Source organism: Cnephaeus nilssonii (genome assembly GCF_951640355.1).
Source record: "Cnephaeus nilssonii genome assembly, chromosome: 8".
Lineage (NCBI taxonomy): Eukaryota > Metazoa > Chordata > Mammalia > Chiroptera > Vespertilionidae > Cnephaeus > Cnephaeus nilssonii.
Window position 1 is genome coordinate 83,324,255 of NC_137079.1, and position 18,055 is coordinate 83,342,309.

General features: G+C 37.1%; 1 protein-coding gene across 1 annotated transcript in view; it reads right to left on the reverse strand.

Moving 5' to 3' along the window:
* Positions 1-4,731: 4,731 nt before the first annotated feature.
* EPSTI1 (epithelial stromal interaction 1) overlaps positions 4,732-18,055 on the reverse strand; it is a 116,316-nt gene continuing 102,992 nt past the window's right edge. The window contains exons 9-11 of the mRNA XM_079779278.1: positions 15,946-16,019; positions 11,219-11,318; positions 4,732-5,190 (exon numbers count right to left, since the gene is read on the reverse strand). Of these exons, the coding sequence (XP_079635404.1) occupies positions 5,182-5,190; positions 11,219-11,318; positions 15,946-16,019 (183 nt within the window). The 3' untranslated portion in view covers positions 4,732-5,181. The remainder of the gene's footprint in view (positions 5,191-11,218; positions 11,319-15,945; positions 16,020-18,055) is intronic.

The window sequence follows — 18,055 nt, forward strand, 5'->3', positions numbered from 1 at the left end:
AGACAGCCTCTGTCAGCTTTTTCAGGGTCTGCCTCAGCTATAGAGAGTGGCCCCACCAAATGTCATGCCCCTTCCTGGATAGCCCATACCCAGTGACTGGGTGAGATATGGGTGTAAAGGTCCAGCCACTTGGGCCGAATGCCCTAAAGGTCCCTGCTCCCAATCCCCCACCCAACCACCACCATACTTATATCGCTTCATCTATGAATATTTACTCCATAAAATCCATTCACTTATCAAGTATTTATGGAATCACTATTATGTGTTAGGCTCCATTCAAGGCACTGGGAATACAGCATTGAACAAGATGAAGTCCATGAACTCACCGAGTTTATATCAATAGTCTTTGAAACTCTTTATTGACCACACCAGGGCTCCCCTTTCTTTGAAATACCACAGACTTTGTCTTTGTGGTCACATCACCATCAATACACTCAGCCAGGCTAGAAACATGAAACTCATATCTGCCATGTCACTCTCCATCTACATTCAGTCGCTTATAAAAGTCCTTCTTTGTTATATCCTTGGAACTCCACATGTTCATTCTGTTCTCCCCATCTCTACTCAACACTCTAGCTTAGAATTCTCACCTTGGGTCACTAGGACTGATGTGATCACCTCTAACTAGCTGCTCTCTCTCTGGCCCTGCCTTCCTTAGATCCATCTTCCATGGATCACTCATGATTTATTTAAAACAAAAATCTAATCAGGTCCACTCCCTGCTCAAACCCTTCAAAGGTCCAAGCTACTTGATATGGCCCAAAGCCCTCTGTGATCAGTCTTCGTCTTACTTCATTGCTTTGCACAGTTCCTATGTCATATTTTTCCTAGGTTATCTCTGTGTATGTCTCTAATTTAAAATATAATTCTTTCATGGCTTATTTTTACATCTTTGTAGTCTCCATGCCTAGCACAATGGCTGAGATATATTATCCCCTAATAAATTTTGAACTGAACTGGGCTTCTACTATTGTTTGCATTTATATGTGTATCTTTAATCTTAAGCTTTTATGTGCCTATGTCTTGATTCTTTAACCTAGTAGTACATTCTTGGGGGTAGTACTTGGGGCTATTTACAAATATTCCAGTTCTCTTCTTGGAACATTGTAGAATTCTATTTCCCATTCCCTTTATAGTTAGAGATGGTCATGTGATTTGTCCTGGCCAATAAAATATAAACAGAAATAGCATGTGCCATTTCCCAGGTGAAAGCATTTAATCACCCAGTGCAAGATACTGCCACTATCTTCTCCCCTTGCTATATGGAAAACACAAGAAGAAATTGAGCACCCATCGGCCTGTGTCCTTGAGTGATAAGGATGATCTGTGTGTGATGTGTATCAGAAGCAAGATACCAACATTATCATCCATTGAGATGTGGGGATTGTTCATTGCAGTCACAGAACCTGACCACTCTGTTCCCTGAGGACAGGAACTGTGCCACTTATCTTTGTGCTTCCATAGTGCATATGCAAAACAGAGAAGAATAAAAATATTATTTTAAATTTTTATTTCTGATTTTTTCCTAGTTCATAATGTCTGATTTCAAATATCTGTTCTTCTCATTACTAAAGCACACTTTCTGCTCCATTTTGCCACTATTATGGTTTCTAAAATATACAAATTGAAATGTCTAATCAGTTCATAATCCAATGTTGATCACTCATATAACATTTTGTGTAGAATAAAATGTCTGCCCTCTGGTGACTGAACAAATCATACAGCATAGCTATAGGCAGTGCGCTGCACAGGAGGATAGAGGAGGGAGGCGGTAGGCACTTGCATCCAGCTCTGAGCAGCAAAGCAAGGGGCTTGTAATCATCAGCCTCCTAGGGGATGTGACTGTCACAGCACAGGTCTCCCGGTGTCCTCTGCCCCAGCAGGTGGCACAATGGCATGGCAATAAATGTAATAAAATTTTCCTCCATTTGCCTTGATATGCCTATGAAAACCCTTACTTTGGGCATATAATTATGTGAGAAAATAAATTCTCTTTTTATGATCCTTTTTAAACTCCATTGTTAAACAATGAAATATTTAAAATGGAAAGTGTTTCAACACAGAGCCTCTTCCTGAAAGAAATGCCGAACAGACTTTCTCTGTAATCCTACAGTAACTGAAAGGCATACTTTTTCATCATATACATGTATTATAGATTACTTTAATCTTATTTCATGCACATCGGCAAAGAGCTAGCCACTATATGCTCCAGTTCACTAAGTAAAAAATAAATAAATAAATAAATAACCGCACAGCTTTACTATTTTCTTATCCCTATTACCGGTTCTAACACACTCTCTGCTACCTCCTCTGGCAGCCACACTTCCAAACACACCCTTTCATAGGAAAAGGTCCAACTATTCATGACCCATCTGGTTAATGTCCTAGAAATTAAGATTAAGGTTATAGTCACTATCTCTATGGTTATGTATTTTCTAATCTCTCCAAATGACATTTTTCACTCAGCATATAAGCAAAGATTTAAAAGCCACTAATAGTATTGGGGAGAGTATAGGGCATGCTTATGGTGGTAATAGATATTGGTGCCACCTTTTGGGATGTAATTTGACTACATATATCAAAATCCCTCTAAATAGGTTTTCAATTAGAACTACAAGTTCTAATTCTAGGTGTTTGTCCTCATCTGATAAGTAGAAAGTGTCTATAATGATTTTTATTGCAGGGATTTTGACACATATACAGATAGAAAAATATCTAGAAGAATGAATACCAAAATATTAACGCTGATTATCTGCAGATGAAACCTGAAAAAAATCACTAGTTTTTTTCTTTTAATTATTTATCATTATGTCTAACTTTCTATAACAAACACCTATTACTTTTGTAACAATCTGTCTTGCTTATATTTTCTTTTTCAGAAAAAGAAAGAACTTTAAAAGCATAGAGATAGATAGATAGTGATTGGAATTTGGGATTTCTATCTAGAGTTACCCTCAAGTCAAATTTTATTTTAAGTGATTCAACAGGGCAGATGAAATGTGAAAAACAAAATGGTCCACTCCCTTACACACAAAAAAATTCTTGATTCTTTTCTGGTTACTTTCACCTACACAGAGAATTGTTCAAGGAAGATGTTTACAACCCCATTCACATTCTAGATAATTTTGGCCATGAAGTCATAATTCTCCATAGACGCACAATGTAACTGGTTTTAAAAATGAAAAAGGATACCTGAACAAAATATCTTTGTTAGGGAATGCAGGATACAGCAGGTGGTAGAAGAGAAATTGACTCCAACTTTCCCAAGAGCCCCCAAAGTAAGAAATCATCCTTTTCCCTTACATCAGTTCCTGGTGACACACAGGGCAACAGCAGCAAGTAAGGAATGCTGAGCCTAGACACAAACACCTGAACACCACAGTGGATGGTGAGGCAGCCAGATTGGCAGGCGCAGGACTGAAATGGCCACACGCCACAACAGTAAAATGCCCACAACAGTCACACATTTATAATCAGTTAGGAGGCGCTTCCAACCCAGGATCAGGAATTGGCAAGGATTTCAAGTGGACCAAACATTTGATATTAGTGTCAACAGCACTAACGTGGCTTCAGCTGGCAGAAGAGAGGGAAACCAAGGATATCTGCATTATTTACTCCAGAGAAACTAGCTGTGAACCATCTGTCCTCAGCCACTACCACTCCCACCAAATGTGGTCCTTTCTATAACTTGCCCTGTTTCTGTGAGCTCCCCCCCCCCCCCGCCGCCCCCTAGTCTTGGCCCAAGAATCTGAAGTCCCAATGTTCCCCTGAATACAGAGATATGGAAAGTTAACTTCAACAGAGCAATTAGAACCACAAAATATCTCTTAATACTGCAAAGTATTATTAGTTATCCAGCTGCAAAAAATTATTAATTTATCCAATCTTCATTCTAAGATTTAATGCACTATTTTCTCTATATAATATGAAGGGGGCTGGAATATACAGCATAGAAAACCAATATTCTTGGGGTTTTGTACTTTAGGGGTCTACAAACTGGTTCAAGGTTGTAAAGTAGGATAAAAAAGCTGTGAGACAGAGAAAGACAAGTATCACATGATCTCACTCATATGTGGAATCTAATGAACAAAATAAACTGATGAACAAAATAGATCCAGAGTCACAGAAGCAGGGAACAGACTGTGGAATCTCAGAGGGAAGGTGTGGGAGGGTGGGTGAGTGGGAGGTGATCAACCAAAGAACTTGTATGCATATATGCATAATCCATGGACACAGACGTTAGGGTAGTGAAGGCCTGGGGCAGGTGGGTTAGAAGGGGACAATGGGGGGGAAATGGGGACATATGAAATATTTTCAACAATAAAGATTAAAAAAAAAAAGTTGACTGAGTGAGCAATAGAAAATAGGTTGCAAACAGCAAAGACAAGTGTCCAAAACACCACACATGTGGTGTCAACATTTTTGTCTAGTTGCTTTTTAGGAAAACATGGCCTTTCAGTAAATTAACTGTCCCACTCTAAAAAACCAGAAGAATAGATATTAGTAAATAGCTCAAGACCAAAGCCGATCTCATAGTGATTACAGTATTATATTGTATCTATATGGATTATAAAGGAGAATATAAAAATGAGACCCCCTCAAGAGAGAAAAACTCAAGAGCTTTTCATTAAAAATAAAAGCAAACCAAACCATGTATGCAAAGGTAGTTCAAAATTTATTTATAAATTGGTTAAAAAGAGATTAAAAGATTTATTTTTGCCTTTTACTCATGTTTATACAGTGAATTAAGAAAGTAGGGATTAAAATCCAAAAAGATGCCAAAGCTTCCCCAAACCTGATCTGAGAATTAGCTGCTTAGAGAGACAAGCATACAGCACCCAGCCATAGCTCCCAGTAACCTGAAAGCATCAAATGATCCTCTCATTTTCTCTCTTATTAACATTGCTGTAATTATACTTCCAATAAGAGGCAAAACCAATTAGAAAAATACTGTAACATTTCACTGACAGTAGAGATTAAATATGAGTTCAATAATCAGCTCCTGCAAACACACATAAACAATGACAGGGAGAAACCTGTCATCCCGGCTGCTCAGCTGTGTGGGTGGGCAGTTGAAGTCTAGGTAAAAGCACTGAAGGTGAATAAAACCGCATTCTAAAAAAGCATCTCATGGCAGTTTTCAAGGTCAGTTGACAAAGGTCAGATGTAAGTAAACATTTCTCATATATCCTGGAAGAAAAAGAAAACAAAATCACTACAAGCAGCAAAACAAAATTCAAAGCCTTTGTAAACCACAACAAAGTTCCTACAAAGAACACTGTTACTACATCAGGCTTAGGTGACTATTTGTTAATGATTTAAAGTCCCAATGAAATGGCTTAATTTTAGAGTCCCATTCATTCAATTCACAAAATAGTCTCCGTCAACAATGTAATGGCTTGTTGAGTGATAGCTCATCGTCTGTATTCTTAGAGATAGGCTAACATGGGTCCAAATAATAATGTTCACAAATATTGTCACCCACCTCCACAGTTACAGCAAGGACAGGATTAACACAGTGTGGAGCAAAGCAATTTAAATGGAAATATATGGAGTATATTTGCATTGTATTAGGCAGCAGGAAGGTGACTTCTAAGGAGACTTTGAGAAAGGGGATTGATTAAATGAGTCCCCTCCCTGCCAACTATGTACAAAGGTCAAGAAATCTCCACCAAGCCATCCAGAAAGTTGGACCAAGTTATAGCTGGGATTCAGACTAGTGCTGTTCTAACACTCTGGGACACTAAAATCTCAGGTTGTCTCATAGGTCATGGCAAATACTTAACTGTCCTTGAAGGCAAAGGATTTAGAATTTTCATCGTATCCCAAAGGGTCTCCCCTACTCGTATCAGAGAAAAGATCACTTGAAGTGCTTCTTTAAATGTCCCACCCTAGGTGTATCATGAATACTAATAAAGAACTCCAAAAAAAAAGAAAGTGCATTTCTTAATAAAAGAGGAATTTTAAATTATCAAATAATAAATATATATTAAGTAATGTGAGAAGAATGTGATTTAAATTTTAAAAGATTTCAAAATAAAGATCAATTTAATTGGTCTACCAACATACATTTATTGGAGGCCTACTGCTTAAGTATCTATATGATGTTTCAAGAAACTATTTTTTTCTTTCCTTGGTTTTCATCATGTTTTCTGCCTTCTCCCTTTTCTTTTGTCTTTGGCTTTTTACTGGTTTCATTATTTCCTCCTCTCATTCATCAGGGAAACTTAGTCATCATCTATAAACTTCTAAATAAATAACATACTTTTAATATATTCTACATACTAACCATTTGTTGACTTTTTTATTTAAAAACATATTTGTTGCTGAGCTCCTATTTACTCTAAAAATTTGGATATACCTTTTTTTTTGTATTTCCTAAGTAGATAATTATATTATCTGTAGTTTTTTTATTTTCTTATTTTATTTTCCACAATTGCTCATATCACCTTTATTTGTACTAGTCAGCAACTGAAAAACCCAAATGTCCTTAAATGGGTGAATGGTTAAACAAACTGTGGTATATCCATATTATGGAATACTACTCACCAATAAAAAGTAATAAACTCTTGACACATGAAAAAACTTTGGTGGATTTCCATGGAATTATTTCAAGTGAAAGAAAGCCAATCCCCAAATTTACATACTCTATGCTTCCATTTATATTAATACTTTTGAAATGATAAATTTTAGAAATGAAGACAGTCTTATAGTTCCCAGTAGTTGTGTAAGGGTACTCATTCTAAAAAAGGAGTTAAGTGTGGTTATAAAATGCTAATATTGAGAAAAACTATTGTGTTGATAGAATTGTTTAAAATCTTCCCTACTCTGGTGGATACATGGACCTACATATGTGATAGAACTAAGTACACACACAGAGAGAGACACACATATCAAAGTAAAACTGGGAACATCTAAATAAGATCAATGGATATTATCAGTGTCAATATTCTGCAACATCTGTGATTTATAAACTTTTTTTCAATCCTTAGTATGATATAAAAATATTGTTGATATACTTTATGATAGATTTTTGGTGACTTTTGGATTAAAAACTTTTTTTCAATTCCTAGTTTTCTAGAAGTTTTTACCACAAATAAGTATTGAAATTTATCAAATGTTTTCTCAGTAACTATTGAGGTGATTATATGATGTTTTTTTCTAATTTATGAGGTGAATTTTTGTTCTTTATTTTATTCTTATATTGTTTAGTTGTTTATTTATGATAAGCCAAGTTTGTATTTTTTAATAAATTCAATTGATAAGGGCATATTATACCTTTTAAAAATTTCACTATTGAATCCATCAAAATTTTGTGATTTTTTAAATCCATGTTTATAAGTGAGACTGTTCTATCATTTTTTTCTGTATAGTCTTTGCCAGAATTTGATTGAAAGTTATGTTTACCTGCTTAATTGTTTTGGGGAATATTTTCTCCTTTTCATTTATCTGAAAAATCTTTTCAGACATTTGAAATCATCTGTTCCTAGAACATTTAGTAGAACTTTGCTGTAATGTGTCTATTTTATGGGAAGACAGTGACAAATTAACCTACATAGTGTTCGCATCATTTTGAATTTGCACCAACAATGTGTGAAAGAACAGAATATATTGTCAATCTTTCATTTGGGGAGGGGGGAGTTGCCAAATAATAGATGAGAAACAGTATTATGGTTTAGTTCTTAATTTGTATTCCCTTTATTATGATAAGTTCACTGAGTGCTTTAATTTCAAAGACTATGTTTTTTATTCCTAAAAGTTGTTTTGTTCTTTTTTCAAATCTGCTTGGTTGGCATTGTCTCTTGTTTTGGCTCATTGTTTTAAATCCAACATTTATTTCATCAAATGTTTAATACATAGATTTTTAAAATGCAATTTAGAGTATCACATCATTTAGTTCGAAATCTTTGTTGTTTGGTTGACCCATGATCACAGCCACCTGTTTCCTTGCGCGTGTGGTAAGTTCTAGTCACTGTTTTATGCTTGGAATATAACCAAAGGGTCCTGCTCTGATGGTATATGGAACATAAATTACCACAGGGAGAGAGTAAGAGTAAATATCCAACAAAACATATAAATTAATGATGTTGAAAAATTATGTTAGAAATTATAGAATGCTATGGGGGGGGGGAAGGTGTAAAGACACAGGTGGCAGCACTAAATAAATGAATAAGGAATCCTCACTGAGGTGGAATTCAAGAAAATACTTGAAGGAGAACAATTAATATGGATACTTTGGAGAAGAGTGGAGAGGTAACAGCCAGTGTGAAGGCCATAAGGTGAGAGTGCCAGTTCCTCAACTTTTCAAAGAACAGCAAGAAGGAAGCATGGCTAGGAAGAATGAGGAAGGGCAGCGTAGGAGAGCGCCAGAGGGTAAGGTGGAGTCTAGATCATGTAGCACCTGGTAGGTTCCTGTAAGGACTTAGGCTTTTATTCCAAGTGATTTGGAGAGTCTTGGGAGCCATTGGAGGGCTTTGAGCAGAAGAGTGATGGGATCTTATCTGTTTCAAAGGGATCATTCTCATATAGAGAGCAGACTCTAGGTGGGGGAGTGTGGAAGCAAAGAAACCACCGAGAGACTATTTCAAGAATCTAGATGAGCATGGACGACAGTGGTGAAAGTGGTGAGAAGCTATTGGGTTGGATATATTTTGAAGGAAGATTCAAGAATATTTCCTGCTGTATCATCTGGGGTGGGGGTGTGAGAGATGGGTTGCACCATTATGCAAACAGGAAAAAGTGCAGATAGAACATTAAGGTAAAGGGATTAAATGTTAAGTTTTAGATATGTTAAGGTTGAAATATATATTAGATATGAAAGTAGAGATGTTGGGTAGATAAATGGATATGCAAGACTAGAGTTTGAAGTAAGATGTGTAGGCTGGAAATTAAAATTTGGGAGTAATAAGCATGTAGTATATGTAATTTTATGAGAATAAATGAGTCCACCAAGATATTAAATAAACATAAAGTTCAGAAGGTGGTCCAAAGTAGATCCCTGAGGCACTCCAATGTTGAGAGGACAAAAAGATGCAGGGAATTCAGCAAAGGAGAATGAAAGACTTGGCTGAGGAAATAGGCAGAAACCCAGGAGAGTATAGGGTCCCAGAAGCCAAGCAAAGAAAGTTTCAAAGAGGAGGAAGTGATTCACCATGAAGAATGATGCTGACAGGCCAAACAATAAAGTATGAGAAATAAACATTGAATTTTGCAATGTGGACATTGTTAATGACCATGACAAGAGCATTTTTGTTGGACTGGTAAAGTCTAAAACCTGATTAGAGTGGGTATCAGAGACGTGGAAGGAGAGAAATTAGAGACAGCAAGAATAGACGCCTCTTAAAGTTTTGCTTTAAAGGGGAACAAAGAAATAGCAAGAAGAAAGGTGATAACAACATAATTTATTAATGTTTTGTGCTGATGGACATTTTTTGGTTGAGATGGAACACCTGATGACTGTCCCCCAGTCAGTGGAGAAGACGGAAACTGGTCCAAAGGAAGGGCAGGCATACAGATGGTGATAGATGTGGAGTTAGAGCTGGGAGCCTGAGGAAGTTCTCACCTTTCTGTCACATTTCTTTCAGATGTGGGAAGAGCCAACACCACTTTGGACTTGGATATGCCTGCCCCACTGAAAAGACATCCACGTGCCCCAACCAGAACCAGGGAACAAACCTGCAACCCAGGTACGTGCCCTTGACTGGAATCAAACGCACAACCCTTCCTCGTGGGCCGGCACTCCACCACTGAGCCACACCGACCAGGGTGTGTTCCTAGCTTTTTAATCGGTGAGGAACTTAAGCAAAGGTTCATAGCTCACTTACAGAAGGCCTACCAATAGTCATCGGTAAGCCCAATGCTTATTCTCTTAGCAGCAGCCCATGCAGTATTAATTTACTTTCCCGTCATCTTCCCCTCAATCTCAGGTATTTTTCTAGGTTCTTTCCAAATTTGGGGAATGGTTGAGTAGAGGAGAAAATGTGCAGCAAGTTTCTAAGTCTTATGCAAAATCTGAGTTTCAATCACGTTTCATAACATAAATTCCATGAACATGGATAATGTCTTAAACTCAGTGCCCCATTTTCCACATGACTCCTACTCACATATTTGTAGAAGTCAATAATGTGTAAATTGCAACACATGATGCAAAAACAGTGTGGTTGGATTCTTTTCTCTCTTCCATATTGCCTCTTTTCTGAATGCTACAGTGATACACATGAGCATACATTACAGTAAATAGACATGTCCACTATGCATCCTTTGCAAATTTGCCTGATTTCAGTTCTCTTCACTATATATATGTTTGTGAAATCTATCCATCAATTTTAACTACTAGATGCTTTTTAAGAAAACATGTTGTAACATTCCTAACAGCTTATCTTTTCAAAAAAAATGATCCTTTGTCCATCAGGTATTCATTAAAGAGGGATCGTCTCTAGAGTTTCCAGGTCAGCAAGCACTTGATTATTTTGCTGTATTTTACCAGTTTAAAGATTTCTATCTGTTCCTTTTTTTAAAAAATAGATACATATGTACCTGGGCTTTGATTAAATTAAATTGTAATTGTAAAGCCTAGTGTAGTTAGTTTTGGTTCTATACACATTGTAAACCCCATAAACATATGCATTCCAGCATTCCAAAGTCCTGGTGCTGGTTCAATAACATATGGTGCACACAAAACACATTAAATTCGTATTACAAGTGGCAAGGTTTTTGTCACAGAAATCTATAAGGACATTTCATTTTCAAAAAGTGCCTTTTGCTGTAGGGTTTTTTAAAACATCATTTTAGAGTGAAAAATTAAATATTAGTTTCTTTGATATGCTAGTTTCACTGAAAAAAAGTGTATTACTAGAGAATGCTTCCTATTTGTATAACCATATTTCAGTTAAAATCTTCCTGAGACAAAAAGTTCATTTGTTTGTGTTGTGGGTCTGGGCCAGGGGTGATAAAAAACCTTAAGTCCAGGCAATCACAGTGAGAACAAGGCAGGTGTCATTTTTTATTGTGATTGGCCAGAGCTGAAAGTCGGGACTTTCTCCCTCTCTCAGGGGCTATTGTGGAATTTACAGCAATCACCCTGGCTGACTGCCCATCACACAGCTGAACAGTGCACAAAAAATATCTGGGGAGAAGGCCACAGCATATTTTTAAAATTCTCATTGTTTTTATCCTTCAAATTTGAAAGATATTTTTAAAGAGAAAAGGAAAAACTCACCCAGCTGTTACCACCATTCATATTCCAATAGCCTCCAAAGTGCTCCAGGCCACCTGGTTGACTTCTGCCTTGGAGTCGGTCCAGAAAAGCATTATTTACCCTTTAAAACAATGAAAAATGTGTGTAAATGAAAAGCCTGCTGCAGGGTTGAGAGATTTTTGAGAGCTTATTGTGCTGTATGACTGCCTATGGGGATTGCTTCCTCCCTTCAGCTTAGAAGAAATCTACTGAAACTTCTTTTCACATTAACCACATGCCATGCTGTTAACAGCCCTTTGCTGGACCTGGTGCCAGTTGTGGTTCAGGCCAGAGGGACACAGTTCTTTATTTATTTTGTTTTTCTTTTTTTAAAAATGCAGTGAATTAGGGACACAGTTCTTAACTTCAGTTTCACTGGTCCATCTTCTACCAGTTCATCAAGATCTGTCTTGGCCCCAGAGACTGAGAAAAGATAGAACTCACAAAAACTAAAACTCTATGAAGAGAAATCAAAAATAGCTCTGTGACACTGTTGTTGCAAGACAGACATCCCTCGCATATGCCCTTACCCCATTGTCAGTCTTGCTAACGTAAATCTCACAAGTGAAAAACAGAAGAAAAAACGGGACAAGTGTATGGGAAAGGGGGTACCCGAACTTTCAAAAGCGGGAATGTGTACATCTTTCACTGATGTTCAGACATACTTGCAGCAACCAATTCCAGAAATTAAATTTAACACATAGGAGGTAAAATCATGAAGAAAGGCAAGAAAGTGATTATCATAAAGGTCAGAATATAAGTTAACTGTAGGGTAATAGTTACATTCTATGCTGGAGCTGATTACCTGGTTGTTCACTTTATAAATAATCATTCTAAATATCTGTTTCATGGACTTGGATATTCCTGCTCTACTAAAAAATTTAATTAACAAAGCTTTTAATTTAAAAAAGTAAATTAAAGGCAACAGCCTGCTCTGAGTTGCCTTGGTATGGATGAGTTGAATCAGGGAGGTGATGGCTGGAGAAACATTGTGACAGGTACCCTATGATTTCAGCAAGTTACTGAGGAATAGTGTCATTAAGACTATAAGCTTCTTGTTAGTAACACAATGCCTGGTGCACAGCAGCTACTCAATACACATTTATGGGAGGAAAGGCAGATTGGCCCATCACATTAACCTCCTTTTCAGTCATGAAGATTAGGAGAATGTGGACATGGTGGGTGGCTGTAAGTCCATGACTGTGGGAGGTTTGGAAACTTTGAGGATGGTGATTGCTGGGGACAAAGTCAGAGGCTGGGCTTTTGGGGTGGGTTGGGGAGGGTTACTTGTCTGTGCTTGCTCAGGGCTAGCTAAAATGCCAACTGCATGTTGACCCAATTGGATCTCTGGGTTATTGGGTTGCTTTTTTTCTCAACAACTTCAAGTCCCACCAAGCATTGGTTACATCTTAGTTATTAGAAAAGTTTTTTCCTTTCACCATAATATCTACCCAAGTGACATATTCTGGAAAGCCTGGCTCACTGCAGAGCTCAAGTTTAGTAGTAAATCATCTTTACAGGACCTCTCAGCACGCAGATCGAACAGTATCTCATTGAGCTGGAGACACGCATATTAAGAAAATGAAAGCTTCCCCTGCTTCCCTTTAAACAACACAACCCATGGTATTCTGGCCTGCTCAGGCACCTAGGATTGGTTTTATCCTTTTTTTTTGCCAGTAACAACGATGGGCTTTCCCTCAACATCCTCATCCCACCCCATATCCAAACCACTATAAGTACTGTTGGCTCTACCCACTAAACACCCATTTCTTTCCATGACCACCATTCTAGTCTAAACCACGATCCTCTCTCATCTTGCTTCTGCTTCTACTCCTGCCCTCTGTGATCCATCCTCCATATAACCAGCTTACTAAATCATAAAAGGGATCATGCCTTCCTTTTGCTTAAAACCCTCCCAGGACTTTCCATTAGTCTTAGAATAAAATCACTGGCTTACAAAATCTTGTATCTTCTGGCTCCTGCCTATGTTTTCTACCCTATTTTATATTATTCTCTTCCAGTCATTGGAGGCTCAAAAAGTCCAAGCCCATTCCCCCTTTAGGACCCTGCATTTGTTCCTATGCCTAAATATGGGACATCCATATGTTTTGTCTCCACATGACTAGCTCTTGTCCTGTGATGTCACCTCTCTTTTGAGGAATTATCACCTCCAATCTCTCTATCAACATCACACTGTGGTGGGGTCCTCATGGTATGCATCACTGTGTAAAGTAATCTTACTGTTAAATTGTTGACTTGTATTTCTTTCCTCCAGATTGTAATTCCATGCAGTCAGGGACCTCTGCCTTGCTTAGTCTATTCCCAGTGCTGAGGACAAAGCTTTCACATGCCCTAATATGTAAAAGGTAAATGATAAATTATCCAGGTGCATGGGCCTCATCTATGCCTGCTTCTGAGGCTGCAGCTGCATCGTGAAACCACCCATGGTGGTGAAGGCAGGCTGCAAAACTGCTCACTGTCCACTGCTCTCAATTCGCTCAAGCACTGTGCAGACTGAAGCTTGTCACCCATGCAAAGTGATGCAATTGAGCACCAGTTACTAGGACAGCAGAGGGGGTCAACCAGAGATCATGGGTGGTAAAGATATTATTTTTCTCAATTTCTATTGAGAATTCAAATAGGGAAAAAAAGTACCAGTATATATTTTTTGTTTACTAATATTAGAAAGTACATACATTTTATTGCTCTCAAACTCATGCTCTAGATTTTCTCCTCAGGGTTAATTTAGATAAAAAATGTTATTCAAGGATGGTTCAAGTTTCAATAAATCAATTCAGTTCATTTCAGTTTTCAGCTTACAGTCCAGTTACTTTCAAGTCCTTGACGTCCATGGTCTCCGTCTTTTCTTTTTGGAGTTTAAATTTCCCTCTCTTACTCAAAAAGTTACACTGAATTAGATGCAGGTAGGTGCACTCAAGCTCAATCATGACAGGATTCATTGAAAGCCTGTGAGGAATCCCTTATAAAATTCAGGCCTGAGTTTTGGCTTTGTGAACTTCAAAACAGTAGAAAGTACATTGTCTTTTTCACTGTAATAGAATGAATGCCCATGGAGAAAAGCTAACATGTCCCCTCCACACAGATCATGCAGCTTATGTTGCTGTCTGCAGCAGGAATGAGCACAGCTATTTTGTTCATTAAGACATTACTGAATGAGTATTTTCATATGATAACACTGTAAACTCTAAAAGACAAAATTAATATAAACTATTTTCAAAAACTGATTCAGAATATTTTAAAAATGTGTTTAAAGACTCGATCAGTTATTTCAAAACTGATTATTAAGTTTATAATTCAGAGATATTTCTTCATGGATTAAATTTGGATCCACACTTAACTAGAATCAATTGAAGGAGAAAATAAGGTGTAGGAAATGAATACCCCCCCCCCCCCCAATATTTAAGTAGTCAGCGGTATGGAACTAAACCTAAAGAATGAGGATCAAGGTTCCTATAACAAACAAACAAAAAAGTAATCCTTTCCACCTCTGATCAAATAACTTGCATTTTTATTGGATACCTATTGAAGATTAATTTCTTAGCAACAACATTTATTAATGTGACATAATGCTATCTTTAAGATGCTTAAACCCAATTAATCCTCAAAAAAAACAAACTGGTTATACTAACAACTGGTGTTACATAATATCAGGTTTTTAAATAGAAAGACGTTTAGAGAGAAAATGAGATAAACCTATAAAAGATTAAACTAATTTGTGGCCTATTTTATAAAAATAGATAGCAGTAATGCTGTCCCCTTACCCAACAAAATAGTCTAACCAGTGTATCAGAGTTTTGATGTCTTATTAGAAGCAGAGGAGAACACATGGATTCACATTTGACATTTTAAAATTGTATTGACTGTATGATGGAGGCAGCACAATCCAGTCAAAAGGATGGGAACACCATACACAGTTAGTGGCTACAGTATTGGGAGCTTCTATTAAGACCTTTTAAAGCCTCATTTACAAAATGAAACTGCCACAATTAAAAATACACCTTAGTGGTAGGGGGAATTTAAACATGTAAAGGAAGCCACTAAGTTTCAAAATAAGAATTTGCTCCTTTAAATTATGAGAGCCTTTTCATTAAGTTATTCTCCTAAGACACACAAGCTCACTGCAATAAACTCCAATAACCCAAGTGCCCCTCAGGAAAATCCTAACACAATAATGATAGATATGGTGATTATTAACACTGTCCCAACACCAACATGATATTTTACTGGGTACTGAATAGATAATACCTACACTATTAAAAAGTCCTTACTGGTCCTATTTTACGTTTTTTCCTAATATGTTAGTCAATATAAAACAACTTTATGGCAGTTTTTGTCCGAGCTTTTGTATTCAAGGATGGGTATTTCACCATCAATACTACAAATAACCATGCATCCTCTCAAAGGATGAAGATGCTTTCTTCCATGGCAAGCAAATGAAATATAATCTAAATACACATATAGCTTGAGAGCACAATTCAGCTTTCTAGTGTAAATGTATGCCACCTATCTAGAAAAAAAATGGGTATTGTATGTGTACGTACACAAATGTGTAGCAGTTGTCATCCTCACGTAAAAAATATGCATTTCAAAACTGCATTCAATATTACTATAGTGCTTGCCTAAAACATTGCAAGCAATTTATATGTAATGTTTTTAACCAAGGATGCTTCGTTATTAGCCATTTATACCTCCTGTGCTCATCCTGCTGGGTTCTGATTCTTTCTTCCTCCTGTTGTTGTCGCTTAAATTTCAGTAATTCACTCTAGGAACAAGAAAAGTTTTAAATATGGTTTTCAATTCACTTGGTTACACAGAAGACAGCCAAATCAATTACATGTTTAACCTTAGCAGATGCAATATTTCATTTTTGAAACTTTTATTTAAATACCATTTCCATGTGAAAGTATTTTCTTATATGACTAGGTAGCAAAAAAAAAATTATGCTTTAATCAAACAATAGCTCTCCAAGTGTAAAATAGTGAGATTAAAAAGCCAAATGTGCATGTTCAAGATATTAGATCAAGATATTACAACACACACAGAGGGAATCACAATGTGAGTCAAACTTACCTGTGCCTTACAAAGTAAAAGAAATCAAATTTGTTCCTTAAATAATGCCACTCAATGCTATTTATTGGTCATTTCTCTAGCATTTATTTCCCAGCAAATCCAAAGGAACTTACAAATAAATACTGGACTCAATTCTATAGTGCAATTCCATTAGTAAAATGTTTTCCATCCTAGAGAATAATCACTGAACCTATCATTGACAAGTTACTTCTAATATTAGCAGAACTTTGAACTTTCTGGAAGAGATACTGTGCTTTGAAAAGGAGATTGATCACCTTACTACAACTTCATCTCTAGCTTCTGACATTCTGATCATCCTCTTAAAAGAGGTAACAACTTCCAAACTCCGTTACTATGTTTACAGTATTAATCCAAAGAACTAGGTGCCAGGGTTTCTGTAATACTCAACTATCTACCTTGAGGTAGACTGAGTTTTAACCTCATTTCAAAGAAAAAAGCAAAGGGAAGGGTTACCAAGCTCCTGTCCTAAGTTAGTGCGTGAGCCAGAGAGACTGTCTGGTACAGAAAATACTGCCACGTTTTGATAAACATATACCAACACGTATTTTTTAACCTCCAAAATTCCTTGATGAAAAGTATAAAATAAATTCAAAGTCTAAGTTGACATTTTTTTAAACTTTATTCAAAGATCTTCCAACGTTCTATAGTTCCCAAAATAAAAAAAACTGGTTTCTTATATCGTGATATTACAAATACATTACTCACCCATCCTTAAAGTAGATTATTTAATTCTAATTCCAATATATCACCACCAACAAGGGCAAATTAGAGAGTTTTCTAAATAATTCAATGATATTCATTCAACCATTCCACACACAGTCACTGAATACCAAACGCCAACTCTTGTCCTAGGAAGGCTCACTTTTTCACAGTACCTTGAAGACTCTTTCATCTTAATTTCTGTCACTGTAATATATGTACATAGTTTTAAAAGTCTGCCAAGTTACAGTACTACTTATTAGTCCTACCAAGCTTACACTAAAATAAAAGACGTTCCAGTCCTCCCCATGGCCCCCACAATCACTTCAGTACTGTGGATGGTTTCATATTCAATTATCTCCTTAACCGCATGCATGTTCTTCAATTCCTTAATTTCCAGTTGTATTATATTTTGACTTCCGACTACGGAGGAATATTTATGGCTCTATTACCACCTCCATCCTAACCCCGACTTTCCCTCCCAGTACACCACCATACTCAGTCCTCATCCTTACAACTCTCTCTTTTTTTAACTTTCTGTGTGGTGGGGAGGAGCTCCTCTTTTAGACTTTCAATTCACCCTCCTCTTTCCAATGCAGCCTTCAGAGGTACCAGGTGCCTATACTTCCTGACTTGCCTTGGGATTACTTCTTGCAAATGAGTTCTGACTTTTCCTTCTCTCCTTTTCAGCTTCCAAAATTGCTGGTATCTTTTCTTTATGGCAGTCTCCTGGACTGTTTGTTCTTATTGGCTTATGCCTTTCTTTCTTATCCTCACCAGAGGATGTTTATTGACTTGAGGTAGGGGGTGAGAGAGGGAAACATCGATGTGAGAGAAAAACATCTATCGGTTGCACACACCCCACCGGAGATCGAACTAGCAACCTAGGTATGTGCCCTGCCCGGGAATTAGGCCCACAACCTTTTCTCTGTACCAGAAGATGCTCCAACCAACCCAGCCACGTGAGGCTCAGTGGCTCAGTTACTATTTTAGATAGAGGCATAAGAA